General features: G+C 40.0%; 1 protein-coding gene across 1 annotated transcript in view; it reads left to right on the forward strand.

The window, feature by feature from the left end:
• LOC141443963 (putative fatty acyl-CoA reductase CG5065) overlaps positions 1-9,341 on the forward strand; it is a 46,537-nt gene extending 37,196 nt beyond the window's left edge. Inside the window, exons 8-12 of the mRNA XM_074109399.1 lie at positions 871-1,030; positions 2,118-2,280; positions 2,652-2,802; positions 4,295-4,401; positions 9,025-9,341. Of these exons, the coding sequence (XP_073965500.1) occupies positions 871-1,030; positions 2,118-2,280; positions 2,652-2,802; positions 4,295-4,401; positions 9,025-9,124 (681 nt within the window). The 3' untranslated portion in view covers positions 9,125-9,341. The remainder of the gene's footprint in view (positions 1-870; positions 1,031-2,117; positions 2,281-2,651; positions 2,803-4,294; positions 4,402-9,024) is intronic.
• Positions 9,342-15,482: the final 6,141 nt, after the last annotated feature.

Genomic DNA, 15,482 nt, shown 5'->3' on the forward strand with positions numbered 1-15,482 from the left:
CTCTCGCACTTTTATTCCGCATACTGTTTCTTTCTTTCATTCGTCATATCATACACTGCTTTTACGGGTAGGACTCCCGACTATTTTCCACTTATGCTACTTAGCTCTTGGCTTACATAGGTAAATAAGTACAGCGGGACATTTTTATTATCAACAACACGTGGGAATAGATTACAGATAGGTAAGCAAGCTGCGGATTTTTTTCAAAAAGTTCGAAAAGTTCTCGGAAGTTTCTGGAAATTTTCACAAGAAATATAGGAAATTAAAATTTAAGAAACGCCAAGTTTCAATCCCCGTACAAAATTGTGAGAAGTTTCCGAAATTTTCCTATACGAAAAATTCCGCAATTTTCACATCAGTAGAATAAGTAGATATAAAGTGAAGTATGTATTATTCCAGACGTCCTAGCCGTTCGAGCGTGAAGGAGTAACATAAACATTCTAGTAGGTATTCCCAAAAATTACATTGTGGTCTTCATTGACGTTGCATTCAAAACAAACGTGCCAAATTTCATGACTAATACTAGCGGTTGGAATTTTATTCCAGTCCTGTGGGAATATGAGGGTAAAAAAGCCAAATTTCATCCAAATACGTCCAGCTGTTATTGTGCGATGGACTAACAAACATACACAGGTACATACTCATAAACTTTCGCATTTATAATATGAGTGAGATAGTACGATTAAACTAATTACTATGTAATAGGCCCGTTTTGATAGCTGTCATCTCAGTACAATTTATCCATTGCAGGTTATAAATTGTACTGAGATGACAGCTGTCAAAACGGGCCTATTACATCGTAATTAGTTTAGTAGGACACAAAAGTTTACCGTACCAAACATTAACTTCCTTCATTAATTTAATTTTCAGGAGTCATTGAAAGCAGACGTGATACCCGTGGACCTAGTGGTGAACGGGTGCATACTGGTCGCCTACAACACGGGCCGCACCCGCCTAGGGCAGGTCGCCGTGGTGAACCTGACCGAATCGGGCCGGAACCCGCTCACTTGGGGCGCCGCGCTCGATATGGGTGAGTGCAACGTTGGAAGTATTATGTAGGTATATACGCGCGTGGACCTGGTAGTGACCGGGTGTATCCTGGTCGCCTACAACACGGGCCGCACCCGCCCAGGGCAGGTCGCCGTGGTGAACCTGACCGAATCGGGCCGGAACCCGCTCACTTGGGGCGCCGCGCTCGATATGGGTGAGTGCAACGTTGGAAGTATTATGTAGGTATATACGCGCGTGGACCTGGGTAGTGACCGGGTGTATCCTGGTCGCCTACAACACGGGCCGCACTCGCCCAGGGCAGGTCGCCGTGGTGAACATGACCGAGTCCTGCCGGAACCCGTTCACTTCTTCCGTTCCTCGCTCCGGTCCGCTATCTAGCTCCGGGCCAATAACAGACATACAGCCTTATTCATAAAAAGTTAGAGCCTCCTTGAAGGCCCGATGCTAAAAAACATGATTCATAAACGTCTGTTAGCGCTAATCAGTCGATCAAGGCTCTGCTAAAGTTAGAGTACCGTAGACCCTCCTTTATCTCCCTGCTAAGTCACAAAATGGCCGCCACAAGTTTGAACAGCTGACTTTGACAAGAGCAAAAAACTATACCGAAGACATTTATAGTGAAGGCAGGGTTACGCAAAGATTAAAAAAACAGGATAAATTATTTTCAGGAATTTGTATTTAAAAATCCTCTTAATTAGGTATTTAATACTGCTACTTTACTAACAATAACATAATTACGGCTTTTTGCACAACATAAACATGCGGATCGGAAATGGCGGGAAAACAAACTGCTAATTTTCTGTCACTGCTGTAAATTTTTTTTTAATTATCGATGAGGCCATTTTTTGGCTTTGATTTGTCAAGGTGGCCAACATAACGCGTCTAATCCGTCTATCAGCAGCTCAACAACTAGCAGACTCCTAGCAAGCGTTTATGAATCATACTTCTTGACAACCGTCTAACAAGCTTAATCAGTCTGCTAAGTAACAGACCCATCAAACCTCAATTAAGGTTTTTTTATGAATAAGGCTGTTAGTCCGCAATTCTGTTCCGCATACCCCCCCCCCCGCTCCGCACCACTAAACAGTCTGACCCCCTCGTTCCAGGGCGGGTCCACGTGCAAGAGTTCCCCTTCTCCGTATGCCTGTGGTACCCGGGCGGCTCGCCCAAGTCCTCGCGGCTGCTGCACGAGCTGGCTGTACTGTTCACGCACCTACTGCCCGCGTACCTGCTCGACTTACTGCTGCTGCTGCTGGGAAAGAAGACCTTGTGAGTGTCTGTATACTAGTGACCACGTCTCCTCGTGATTGTACAGTTTTTAACCCCCGACGCAAAAAGAAGGGTATATGGCTAAGCACTCTTATTTATTACAATCAATCTTTTATTTAACTTTTTTTGCAAGATAAATTAGACCCACTTCCAGTGGTCGCATTGACTTGAAATTTGGCATACTTATGTTAGTCCGGTGACAATCGGTCCAGGTGGTCGTCAGAACGGAACTCCTCAACGGTAAATGGCATCGACTTGAAATTTGGTACGAAAATATAGTTTGGTATGCAAGTACAGTCATCAAAAAGAACAGTCAGCAAAAAAGCTTGTATTAAAAAATATTTTTTTAACAAAAAACATTATAATTACAGTATGGTGCGTACACAGAAACGCATCAGCTACGGGCTCGAAGTTCTCCAGTACTACACCACTAAGGAGTGGCATTTCAAGAACGACAACTTTGTGGCGCTGAGGAAAGATCTCTCTAAAATGGACGATGACACTTTCTACACTGATATTATGGTGAGAACTTAATTTTGACCCGACTGCTGAAGGAGGGCTTGTTCTTCGAGCGTATGTAGGAAGTACCGATTCACAAGAGCTGGCACGAATGGTTTGAACGAAAAATTATGTCACTTAGACAATTTTGTACGAAAATGACAGATGTATGACATTTACATATTTGTGTGAATGTATTCAAACCGATACTTTCATTCGTTCGTTCTATCCATTCGTGCCAGCTCTTGTGAATCGACCTGTACCTTGTCAAGGGCAGACCTCTTGAGGAGAGGTTTGACCTTAAAGTAAACCAATTTGATTCCTAGACCACCACAGAACCTAGTCATTGTGGCATCCCATGTCCTTCCTGGGGACTCAAACTATCTGTATGCCGAATTTCATCTATATCGGTTCAGCGGTTTAGACGTGAATAAGTAACAAATATCCAAATATCTTTACAAACTTTCAAATGTACGATATTAAAGTAGGTAATTAGATCCGTCGTTACTATTCAGCTACCATTTTCATAGAAATACTATAAAAGTATGATTTTTTATAGCAGTTGGATTTTTTCCATTTTAGTTTTTAAACAGTCAGGTTTTAGATTCTTATATATTTTATTTTCACTACAAACTCAAACTCGCAACATATAAAAAAACCAGCCAAGAGCGTATCGGACACGCCCAAAATAGGGTTCCGTAGCCACTACAAAAAAAATAAGTAATATTTTTCTAAGGATTTCGTATTTTATACGGAATCTTCCAAGTTTTGGTATATTTTATACCTTAGGCTGCTATTTACTCTTAAACTACTAATAATTCTCAAGCAAACTAAGCCGTTATAGTTTCTTTGAAAGTTTGATATACTTACTACCATTATAATTTTTTACAAAATTTTCCACCCACTGGATTTAGATTTTAGAGGCCCTCCTCTAACGACGCTCGATTTTAATGAAAATTTGCACTTTAAAGTTGAATATTTTGTAAACAAACCACTGAATCGAAAAATCGTTTTAGCAACCCCCTAATGATTAAAAGACCTATCCAACGATACCCCACACTACAAGGTTGGATGAGAAAAAAAAATCACCCCCACTTTAGGTACGTCTATGGGAGGTACACTAAAAACTTTTTTTAAATGTTTATTGTACCATTTTGTCGGCATAGTTTACACATATTCGTGCAAAATTACAGCTTTCTAGCATTGATAGTCCCTGAACAAAGCCGCGGACGGACGGACAGACAGACGGACAGACATGGAGAAACTATAAAGGTTCAGTTTTTGCCATTTTGGCTCCGGAACCCTAAAAAACACAACAAAAACACTGTAAAAAGTTAAAAACATAAATAGAAGAAGAGAGAAAAATGAGAGACGTTGTGCTGTAGACTAGTGTGATGCCAAAAGGACTCAGCTCAGCATGTGCCGTAGCCTGTACCAGAGCTAGGGGCATCTTTGTGATATTGTTTTACGCCGTCAACTGTCCCAGTCCCACTGTGGTTGTTATTGTATTGTACAGATGGTGAACTGGAGTTCGTACTTGCGCGATTACGTGCGCGGCGCGCGAGAGTATTGTTGCAAGGAGGACCCGGCCACGCTGCCGCGGGCGCGCCGCCGGCAGACGCAGTGAGTATACTATGGCTTATATGTGGCGTTATCTGGGAAAAGGTACCTCGTTGTCGATTCTAATTTCCGAGATAATCGCGTTTAAAGTAAAATGTCGAAAAAATTTTTTTTCCTTTTTTTACAAAAAATATTTAATGTACACCAGAAATAGTAAGCGATTCAGAAAACAGGCACACAGAGAGAAAATTACAACATTACATTACTATAAAAACTTGTTTTACTCTATATTAATAAGCACAAGCAGAGTCTAAATTTTAATTTGACAGAGACACAAGTTTTTAAACAGCTTAGGATGACAGCTAAGTGTGGTAGGCGGGCCGGGAGTCGCTGTCTAGTGGGGTGGAATAAACATGTTGCAGAAGCTCACAGAGAGGCCCGGCTTCAATTCCAGTTGTGGGAAACCATCTCAAGGTAGGGTTTTTGAGCTAATGCATCATACTAAGAAAGTATTTAAATCCAAACTTAAGTGGTGTCAGACCAGGTAAGAACAGATTATAATGGACATGCTGGCTACCTCCCATAGAAATAAAAACTTTAGAGATTTTTGGAATGGAACTAAGAAAATTAATGTGAGGCCTGGCCTGCCGGTGAGTGTTGAGGGTAAGTCGGACTGTGGGGAGATTGCTGAGAAGTTTAGAGAGCATTTCGGTGTTAAATCATGTGGTTGTATGTAAAAACATCGTCCCAGCTTAAGGTGGGTGTGGTGACCGTCGGGGCTGGGCGTACGACCCATTTTACATCTAAACAAATTAAACTTATTATAAATAATATGCAGAGGGGTAAGTCGCCTGGTCAGGATGGCCTTAGTATAGAGCACTTTAAATATGCTGGGGAGCATCTGCCTAGAGTACTGACCTTGTTACTTAATTTATGTATTGGCCACTCATACCTTCCTGCGGCGCTCGTGAGGACGATTGTTGTACCGGTTATTAAAAATAAAAATGGTGATCTGTCTGACAAGGCGAACTATCGGCCTATCTCGCTCTCTACCACTACAGCCAAGATACTTGACCGTGTGCTTGACTGGGTTTTGGACAAGTACCTAGATATACATGATGGCCAATTTGGATTCAGAGCGGGGCTGTCCACTGATAGTGCAATTCTATGTCTTAAGCACACGGTCAGGTATTTTACGGATAGAAAAACCCCTGTCTATGCCTGTTTCCTTGATTTGTCCAAGGCATTTGATCGGGTCAACTATGATCTACTGTGGCAGAAATTAAGTGAAGCGGGTATACCGGAGGAGTGCGTGGCCCTGTTTAGGCACTGGTACAGCAATCAGCTAAACCGGGTTAGATGGGCGTGCAGTTTGTCCAGTGAATATAGGCTTGAGTGTGGTGTGAGACAGGGTGGTACCACTTCACCGAAGCTTTTCAACCTATATATCAACGAGTTGATAGACGGGTTTAGTAGCATGCATGCGGGATGCTATGTCGGCAGCACTTGTGTCAATAGCTTAAGTTATGCTGATGACATAGTGCTCCTGTGCCCGTCTGTCAGCGCGTTGGAGCAACTGCTTGCCCGCCGCGAAGCCTACGCCTTGACCCATGGTCTAGAGTACAACACTAAAAAGAGTGAGGTGTTGGTTTTTAAGGCGGGCACAATCAAGCCATACCATATACCACCTATTTTGTTGAACGCTAGCCCATTCAAAGTTGTGGATAGGGTAAAATACCTGGGACACGTCCTCACGAGTGATTTGGGGGATGATTTGGGCATAGAAAGGGAGCGTAGGGCGCTGGCGGTTCGGAGTAACATGATTGCCCGCAGGTTTGCTCGTTGTTCAGGTGATGTAAAAATTACACTCTTTAAATCATACTGTCAATCCTTTTACACGAGCAGCCTGTGGGTGCCGTATACGAAACGGGCCTACAGCGCTTTGCGCGTCCAATACAACAATGCTTTTAGAATGCTGATGGGACTGCCTGGCAGATGCTCGGCGTCGGGCATGTTTATGGCAGCTCGCACGGATGGTTTTCAGACTTTAATGCGGAAAAATATAGTCTCATTACTAAGCCGTGTGAGACGAAGTCCCAACAGCATTCTGAAGGAAATCCCACTCCTGGGCACAGGCCTCCTCTCAGAATGAGAGAGCTTGGGCAGTAGTTCCCACGCGGGCCCAGTGCGGTGCTTGTCGGCGCGTAAAAAACGTCAATCAGAATCATCATAAAATGCGTTTAATTAGAGTAAGGTTTAATTAGGCGGTAGCCAGTTAGGGCCTTATCACACTAGCGATTTGCGGGCGAGTTGAAAGCGAGGCGAGCGCGCAGCGAGTTCGCTTCGAGCGCGTAACGATTTCACCGCGAGCACGCAACGATATCGCCGCAAGCGCGCAACTATGTCGCTGCGAGCGCGCAGCGAGTTCGCTGCGTTAGCGCCGAAGACGTCCTATTATTATTGTACGAAAGTCTACAATATGGTGTTTTTGGCGCTAAAGCAGCGAACTTGCTACGCGCTCGCAGCAGCGACATCGTTGCGCGCTCGCGGCGATGTCGTTGCGCGCTTGCGGCGAAATTGTTATACGCTCGCAACGAGTTCACTGCGCGCTCGCCTCGCTTTCAACTCTCCCGCAAATCGCTAGTGTGATAAGGCAATTTGTGTCTTTAGAGGTTGATTTATAATAATAATAATAACGATTAATACTAACAACTACAAATCAAAAGCATTTTTTTAGATCTTATTCTTAACTATGTCACTAAACATTTTACGTCCGACAATAAGGTACCTCTGCATCAAGTACGTTAATCATTTAGTGTTTGTTGAGACAAAATTATAGGTTTTTGGTAAGAGTTTTAATACTACAGTGTTCTTAAATTAAGACTATTAAAATTAATCGTAAGTTATTAGTCGTTTTATATCAATTCATATCACTAAATATTTTAACCCCCGACGCAAAAAGAGGGGTGTTATAAGTTTTTAACCCCCGACGCCGAGTCACCGATATGTTTGACCGCTATGTATGTATGTGTGTGTGTTAGTCTGTGGCACCGTAGCTCTTAAACGGGTGGACCGATTTAAATGCGGTTTTTTTTATTTGAAAGCTGGTTTTCTAGCAATGGTTCTTAGATATGTTTTATGAAAATCGGTTCAGCCGTTTCAAGATCATCAGCTCTTTTGTTCGCTGCAGTAGGAATCTTAGACGCATAATGGGTATTTACTTTAGGTACTTTCAAACATATTTGGGACCTAAAATTTGAAACACCCATGTATGCTATATAACTATGCAAGATTATGGAATTCTCAGCCTGATGCTGCAGCATCTCCAGGATATCCAGAACACTAATAGGCACTCTTGATAAAACTATAGCAGATGTATCGTGTTTGAATTCATTTTGATCAGTATTTGATTCTACATACAATACAATGGTGGCAACAGAATGAGCTGATGCTGCAGCCAGGATATCCAGCACACTAGTACACTCTATAAAAAATAATAGCACATATGTCGTGTTTGGATTCGTTTTGATCAGTAGTTGATTCTACATACAATGCAGTGGTGGCAACACGACGAGCTGATGCTGCAGCCAGGATATCTAGCACACCAGTATACTCTTGAAAAAATAATAGCAGATATGTCGTGTTTGATTCCTTTTGATCAGTATTTGATTCTCCATACAATGCAATGGTGGCAACACGATGAGCTGATGCTGCACCCAGGATATCCAACACAATAGTACACTTTAAAAAAAATATACCAGTTTAAAAAAACATGAAATAAAAAAAACTTAAATTAAAAAGTAAAAAAAAACCCGACACCAAAAAACGCCAGCAAAAATAAAAAACGCCCGAAAAAAAATAATTATGCACTAAGTACCTAGCTATTGCCCGCGACTTCATCTGCGAAGAATTCGTTTATCCCTATCCCGCGGGGACTATGCTGATTTCCCGCAAAATTAGCCTAAGTTAATTTAGTATAAGTACCTAGTAATATTTTTTTTTCTAAGCGTCATCGGTGTCGGGGGACCGCTAAGGTTTAAAAAAATACAACATTTGTACTTTAGTTTCCTGTTAACCTTAGCGGTCCCCCGACACCGACGACGCTTCCGTGTCTTATCATGTAAACAAACATGACGGCACAGGTAATAATAGACAATGACATAAAACGTGACCGATTATTTTGCTATTAACATAAATACATCCGTAAGTAAGCCAAGTCGTCAGAAATATCACATGAAGAGCACCCATAACGTACGTAAGACATCAAGCGAAGTGCCGTAACGAATGACATCGGGATCCCGGTATTGGAAGCCCTAGTTCTGACACTTCGCTGGCCGCTGCCGCGGCACGCTCGCTTCGCTCGCTCGGCTCGTGCGTGTGGTCACAATTCATACTAACCACTCCTCGCTCCGCTCGCTATACCTAAATTTTTCTTTCTTTTCGGCATATTATGATGTGCCCGATATAGAGCTAGGAATATCGACGAATGCGTTGCTCTAATCGATCTGCCATATTGTTTCTAAGGCACGTCGTAATATGGCTGATCAACTTTTAGACATATCATGAAATGGCGCTATTTCACGTTATGTCTATAAATTTCGTGATCTGGCGGATTTAACGATCGGCCACCGACATATACATAATTTGACATTATTCAATTGAAGTAAAAAATATTTTTATTTGCAGGCTCTACTACTTGGATTTGGTGACGAAGCTTGTGATCTACTTGCTGTGCGCGTATTTCCTATATTACTACACCAAAGTGATCCTATCCCTCGTCTTTTGACCTATACTATCATTCTAACATTATAATGCATTAATTTTAGTATTATAGAAGTGTCCGACCTAACGGGTTTCGGTTCAAAACTGACATTTAATATCAGAAATAGTACAAATGAAAGATGGTCTAAGAAGCAACTGGTTTAAGCAGCAAGTGGTCTAAGTAGCAAGTGTTCAAAGAAGCAACTGATCTGAGAATCAACTGGTCTAAGTAGCAAATTTTCGTAATCTGTTTTTGTCGAAAACTTGAAAAACATAAATTAGGTTAGAGTTGCGTCAAGGTGCGAAGCGCCTCAGCCTCGCAGAATAGAAACTCCTTAAATAGAGCTCCTTGGAATTTCAAAGAATTTTAGACCACTTGCTACTTAGACCAGCTGTTTTTAGACGAAATGTCCTAATCGCCATACTGAATAACAAATATTGCGAGGGGAGCGATTCCAATTAGTTAGTAAGCTATTTTTACGCCTATAGATTAACTTAAATAGTAATAGCGCATAAATAGTACATTACTGCAGAGCCCGCGAAATAGGGGATTGCCGGCCGAGTGTTAACGAGGCCATCTAGAGATACGAGGCTGACAATCCCTGTTCGCGGACGAGGCTTGTACAGTGCTTTTCTCAAATAAATCCAAGGAAATAATACCATGTCACTTAATGATGAACTCATAATAATATCGGAAACAATAACACTTACCTGTTTGAATAAAAACCCGCCGAGGGTGTGTCGGACACGCCCGAAATAGGGTTCGGTAGCTATTACGAAAAAATTAAGTAATATTTTTTCAAGGATTTCGTATTTTGTACGGAATATTCCAAGTATAGGTATATTTTATACCTTAGGCTGCTTTTTACTCTTAAACTACTAATAATTCTCAAGGAAACTTAACCGTTATAGTTTTCCTTGTAAGTTTGATATACTTACTACCATCCTGAATTTTTTCAAATTTTTCCACCCACCGGTTAAGATTTTAGAGGGGGGCTCGAATTTAATGAAAATTTGCACTTTAAAGTTATATATGTAGCAAACACATCACTGAATCTAAAAATCGTTTTTGCAACCCCCTAATGATTTTAGAAGACCTATCCAACGATACCCTACACATAAGGTTGGATGAGAAAAAAAAACACTCCCACTTTACGTCTATGGGACGTAGCCTAAAAAATTTTTTATTGTACCATTTTGTCGGCATAGTTTACATATATATTCGTGCAAAATTACAGTTTTCTAGCATTGATAGTCCCTGAGCAAAGCCGCGAACGGACGGACAGACAGACAGACATGGCGAAACTATAAGGGTTCCATTTTTGCCATTTTGGCTACGGAACCCTAAAAATGAGGATACCTTATTAATTGGTTATTTTGATAAATTATTAACAATAAATGTCAATCCTTGTTTATTATTGAATACCTGATTTATTCTAATTAAATAATCTAGTCAAATAAGAGATTAAAAATTAAATATACATTTACCAACTAGGTACGTTTTATTAAATATAATGACCCGGATAACTCACGTCTTAAATCGAGTTTAGCTCGACATGTAGGTACGTTTTGTTTAATTGGCAGTATGCCATATAGATAGTCATTAGTCAGTAAAATAAATAAAACCCACTGTAAAAAAAGACAATCTCTTCGCTGGCCATGGCCGGCAATGTTGTATGAAATTCCATTACTTCCTCTAATTTGAAATAAGAACGAATCTTCAATAAGTGCTATACAACGTACTTGGCGTTCTATGATCACGATGATAAGGACGACATTTCCTTGGATGTTTGAGAAAAACTTTGTATGTTTCATTATTTAGCTTCGTGGTTATTTTTGGAGTTGGTCCACTTTTTTATAGTTCATGGGCGTGTTGGTCCATTGTGATCGCAATTCGCAAGTGATTCGATAAAGCGCATGACCTTACCCAATTAAGTCTATAAATAAGTATAATCATTAATCATATTAATTATCCAACAGCAGCATGTTTCCGGTAAAAATGTGTGCATAATTCATTATTTGATTCAAATTTGTATTGTTCTTTAATATTAATTCTTATTTACCTCATTTTAACGTATCGGTAGCTACCTAATTTTAACTAATGTTTTTTTTATTAAAACTGTTTTTATGATTTGTTTTTTTTTTCCTACCTTGAGTTTATTCACCACTTGGCACACGTAAGCGAATAGGGTTTTTTAATTAATGAAAATTCCCAGATTTAACTAAATTCATGTGGTTATCCCCGATAGGTAAGTATGAACTATGTACCATCAGTCAAATATGTGGTCTACCACCCGTGTCAACCAACCAACCAAATATGTGGTTTGCACTTGGTTTGCATGTCATAAAACAATAATGCCAATAGACGTATCTGTCAACTTGAAAGTTCGACTTTAGCGACATATTCATTTGATCTTGTTTAAAAATCGATACACCACTTGTTTGGCTGATGGTACAATTATTAATAGTACATTGTGTCTTAAGAGTGGTAAATAAGGAATAACGAACGAGAGTCTATTCGAAGCCCGAAGTCGAAGACTGAGGGCTTTAATGAGTCGATTTTCGTAATTCTTGTACCGCCCGTGTGACATACAATGTTTTTCATCACATTTGCGAAAGAAACAATATAATTCTTCCAAATATTGGCGATACCTTCTGCGTTCTTGCCCCCCCCCCCCCGCAGCATGCTGGCCCTTCTGCTGCGCGCGCTGACTCATTTACCGACCTTGGGCTTCATGTCAAGAACCACGGGTTTCATGACAAGCACATTAAGGTCGAGGGTTTTATTTGGCGAGTTGCAACCAAGGTAGCCTGCATGTTACGACACTGTTTACGAGAAAGTGTGACAAGTACTTAATTTCGTTTTTACAAGCTTTTATTTAGTTTCTCCTGTCCCGTTGTGTATCTGTCTGTAGTCAAATCTTGCAAGTAAAATTCGACTAACTTCCAGTAGTCGGATTGACTTGAAATTTGGCATACTTATGTAAATCACGTGACAATACAATAATCTAGTAGTGAGTGCATCGTCTCCGCAGGACGGAACTCTTCAACGGTTAATACTTAGCATCGACTTGAAATTTGGTATGCAAATGTAATTTGGGTGACAATGCAAGTACAGTCAACAAAAAAACGGCCAAGAGCGTGTCCGACACGCCCAAAATAGGGTTCCGTAGCCATCACGAAAAAAATTAGTTATATTTTTCTAAGGATTACGTATTTTATACGGAATCATCCAAGTTTAGGTAAATTTTATACCTTAGGCTGCTATTTAAGAGTAAAACTACTAATAATTCTCAAGGGCGGACCTCTTGAGGGGAGGTTTGACCTTAAAGGAGGCCTAGTAAGTTATTTTTTGAGTAAAACAATAAGACGTTTTAACAATTTTTTAATTAAAAATTGAACACAAAAAAATAACAGGCCTAGTTGACAAAATTAAAAGTAAAAGTATTACGAGAATCTCAGGTAGTAAGTTCAAGCGATTTTATTGAGAGGTGGTTCTGATTATTCGGTCTCACTGGCCTACACTTCCCTGGAGTCGGAGAGAAGAACCCGGAGCGAAGAGGCTGGCCACAGCAGGGGGGCCTGGTCCAGCTGAGTGGTCGTCGGTGCCGAGGTCAAAAGGGGCCTTAGGGCGGCAGGACGAGCAGCCTGGACAAGTGTTCCACGCCGGAACGATCAGGGTCTTGGACGAGCCAGGAAGGATGTGCAGTACTCCGGAAGTTAAGGCCGTCAGGGCTTAGTGTCAGGTTAGGGCGTAAAGGGGCCGCCTGAGCCGTGAGAGCTGTAGCCGAACGGAGCTTTTAAAGTTGTAGCCGTGCAGAGCGGAGAAAGCTGTAGCCGTACGGAGCTTGTAAGCCGTACGAAGGTTTGTAAGCCGTACGAAGGTTGTAAGCTGTACGAAGGTTTGGAAGTTGAAGCCGTACGGAGGTGCCCTGTAAATAAGGTGGTGTCAGTTGTGATCCAGTGCTGGATTGTTTGCCAGTCACTCCTCTGCAGCGATGCACCAACTCTTAGGGCGAGCTGAATTGCAGTGAGTGGCAAAGACAATCATACGGAGTTACAGGCAGGCAAAGGAAAGTGATTCTAGTTTTATATAATTATTTAAAAAAAACAAAAGGTAAAAATAAATAGCCTAAGTGACCGTTAAAATTTGAAATACAACAGTTCACTAAATAACCGTTAGAAGATTACATTTGAAATTAAACGTTACTTAGCTGAGTTTGAATTTATTTTAACACCGGTACGCATCCGTTGCATAAAAGTAATAAGCATTAACATAGGTTCTGAGTTTATAACAACGGATGAGAGAAATTAACAAGTGTTAAAATATTAAGTATAAGAAATGTTTGAAATAAAAGATTCCCTGGCCAGGGGAAGCCTTCAGTTCAATTACACAAAGTTAAATTATAAAGAAAATAATTATAATAAAATACACAGAAAAACACAAAAGTTAAATATCGGAGAACTTACCAAGTCTGGGCGTATGGAGCTTTCGAGAGAGCTGTTTAGTGTAGTGTAAGCTGTTGAATGTGTGTTTTACAGCTGTGCTTCAGCTTTTAAGGGCGAGAATATTACAGTTAGAATTCCCCCGGTCACAGCTGATCGACAGCACCCCCCTTGGCCGACAAAAACGGTCAAGGGTGAGTTGGTTATAGATATATTTAGTCGTACAAACTCGTGTAGTAAATGAGTGTAATAAAATGCCTACTTTTATAAAATAAATAAGTAAATAATAAATAAATATTAAATACATATTATTATGTAAATAAATAAGTCAAGAGAAAACTACGGTGGCGACCTCTAGAATTCGTCCGCCATTCTGCTCAGAGATCCCTTATTGAAGTAAGCGCCATCTAGCTTACACTGAGCTAACTAAGATGTCAGCGATCGCCTATGTGCATTGTGACATAATTCTCAAGCAAACTTAGCCGTTATAGTTTTCCTTGAAAGTTTGATTATATTTACTACCATCCTGAATTTTTTCAAATTTTTCCACCCACCGGTTTAGATTTTAGAGGGGGTGGGACGCTCGATTTTAATGAAAATTTGCACTTTAAAGATGAATATTTCGCAATAATATCAATGAATCGAAATATCGTCTTAGCAAACCCCTAATGCCCCCCATTATAATAGTAGATTGTACAACAAGAGCATGAAACGAGCCATTCTACCCAAGACGTTCATATAGCCACTCGAGCCGGTACGTCGAAGGTGGATAGACACGTCGAGGGGAAAATGGGTTTAATGCTCGAGTTTTACACTCTAGCTTTCACTTACTATTTACTTTTTATTATTCACGCATTACTATTATATATTTTTTTTAGTTTTATGTATCTAAATTGATTGATTTTTAGTTTTATAGAATAGAATAGAATAGAATACGTTTATTTGTGGAACATAGGTGTACATAATTGATCTTAAAAGCATAACATTCAGGAATCTCTATGTTTTGCCAGTAGGCGTACAAATATTTCTGTTTTCCTTTAACAAGTCATTATATAAATAAAAAAATATTTAAAAGTATATCATAATATTTAAAACTTCTCTGTTTGTGGCTGCTTAGACCTGATTGCCTTGGTCTTAGACGACGATTTTAATAAATGCACTAGAGCATAAAAAGTCATTTTATGTCGCTTAGATCCACCATAAACACCAACTTTATGAGCATTGGAAGTGAAATATATATTTAGAAAAACTTCTTTGTTTGTGGCTGTTTACCTACACCTGATTGCCTTGGTCTTAGACGAAGATTTTACTTTATGCACTAGAGCATAAAAAGTCATTTTATGTCGAAGTTCACACGCCGACCCAGAGCCGATCGAGAACTACAAACATCATGAAAATGCTTCGCAGGTGTATGCTGGTTTCCACACTGAACTAAATTTAATTGAAATACGACTTGTAAGAAGTGCACAGAACTCTTAGGTAACTCGAAAGTCACTCTTACGCACAAGCGATTAGAAAGAGACAAATACTAATGCTTAAAATAACGCGACCGTCACTGAATGAATTAAATAATGCAAATTAACATTCAAGGACCCACTCATCAATATGTAGAATCATTTTATATTGCAATTTAATATTCATCAAGCGGTATGCACATTTTGCTGAAACCGCTGCTTTTCCCAAAATTACCGTAAAAGGCATTTTACAAGTTTTTATTTAGCTTACAATATATAAAATAAAATAAAAAAAAACATTTTCTTCCAACTATGCTTTAATTTCACCATAACGGCACTAAATACCCAGCACAAAACGGGACTTTTCTGCTCTAGAGCAGAAAAAATGTATGAAAATCCTTTATTGCATTGTTTTAGTTTTTTTTTAAATTGCACCACCAAAGAGGTAACACAAGTATTTTTGCTATAAAATTAGCCTGCATA

Source organism: Choristoneura fumiferana, chromosome 28 (assembly GCF_025370935.1).
Source record: "Choristoneura fumiferana chromosome 28, NRCan_CFum_1, whole genome shotgun sequence".
Lineage (NCBI taxonomy): Eukaryota > Metazoa > Arthropoda > Insecta > Lepidoptera > Tortricidae > Choristoneura > Choristoneura fumiferana.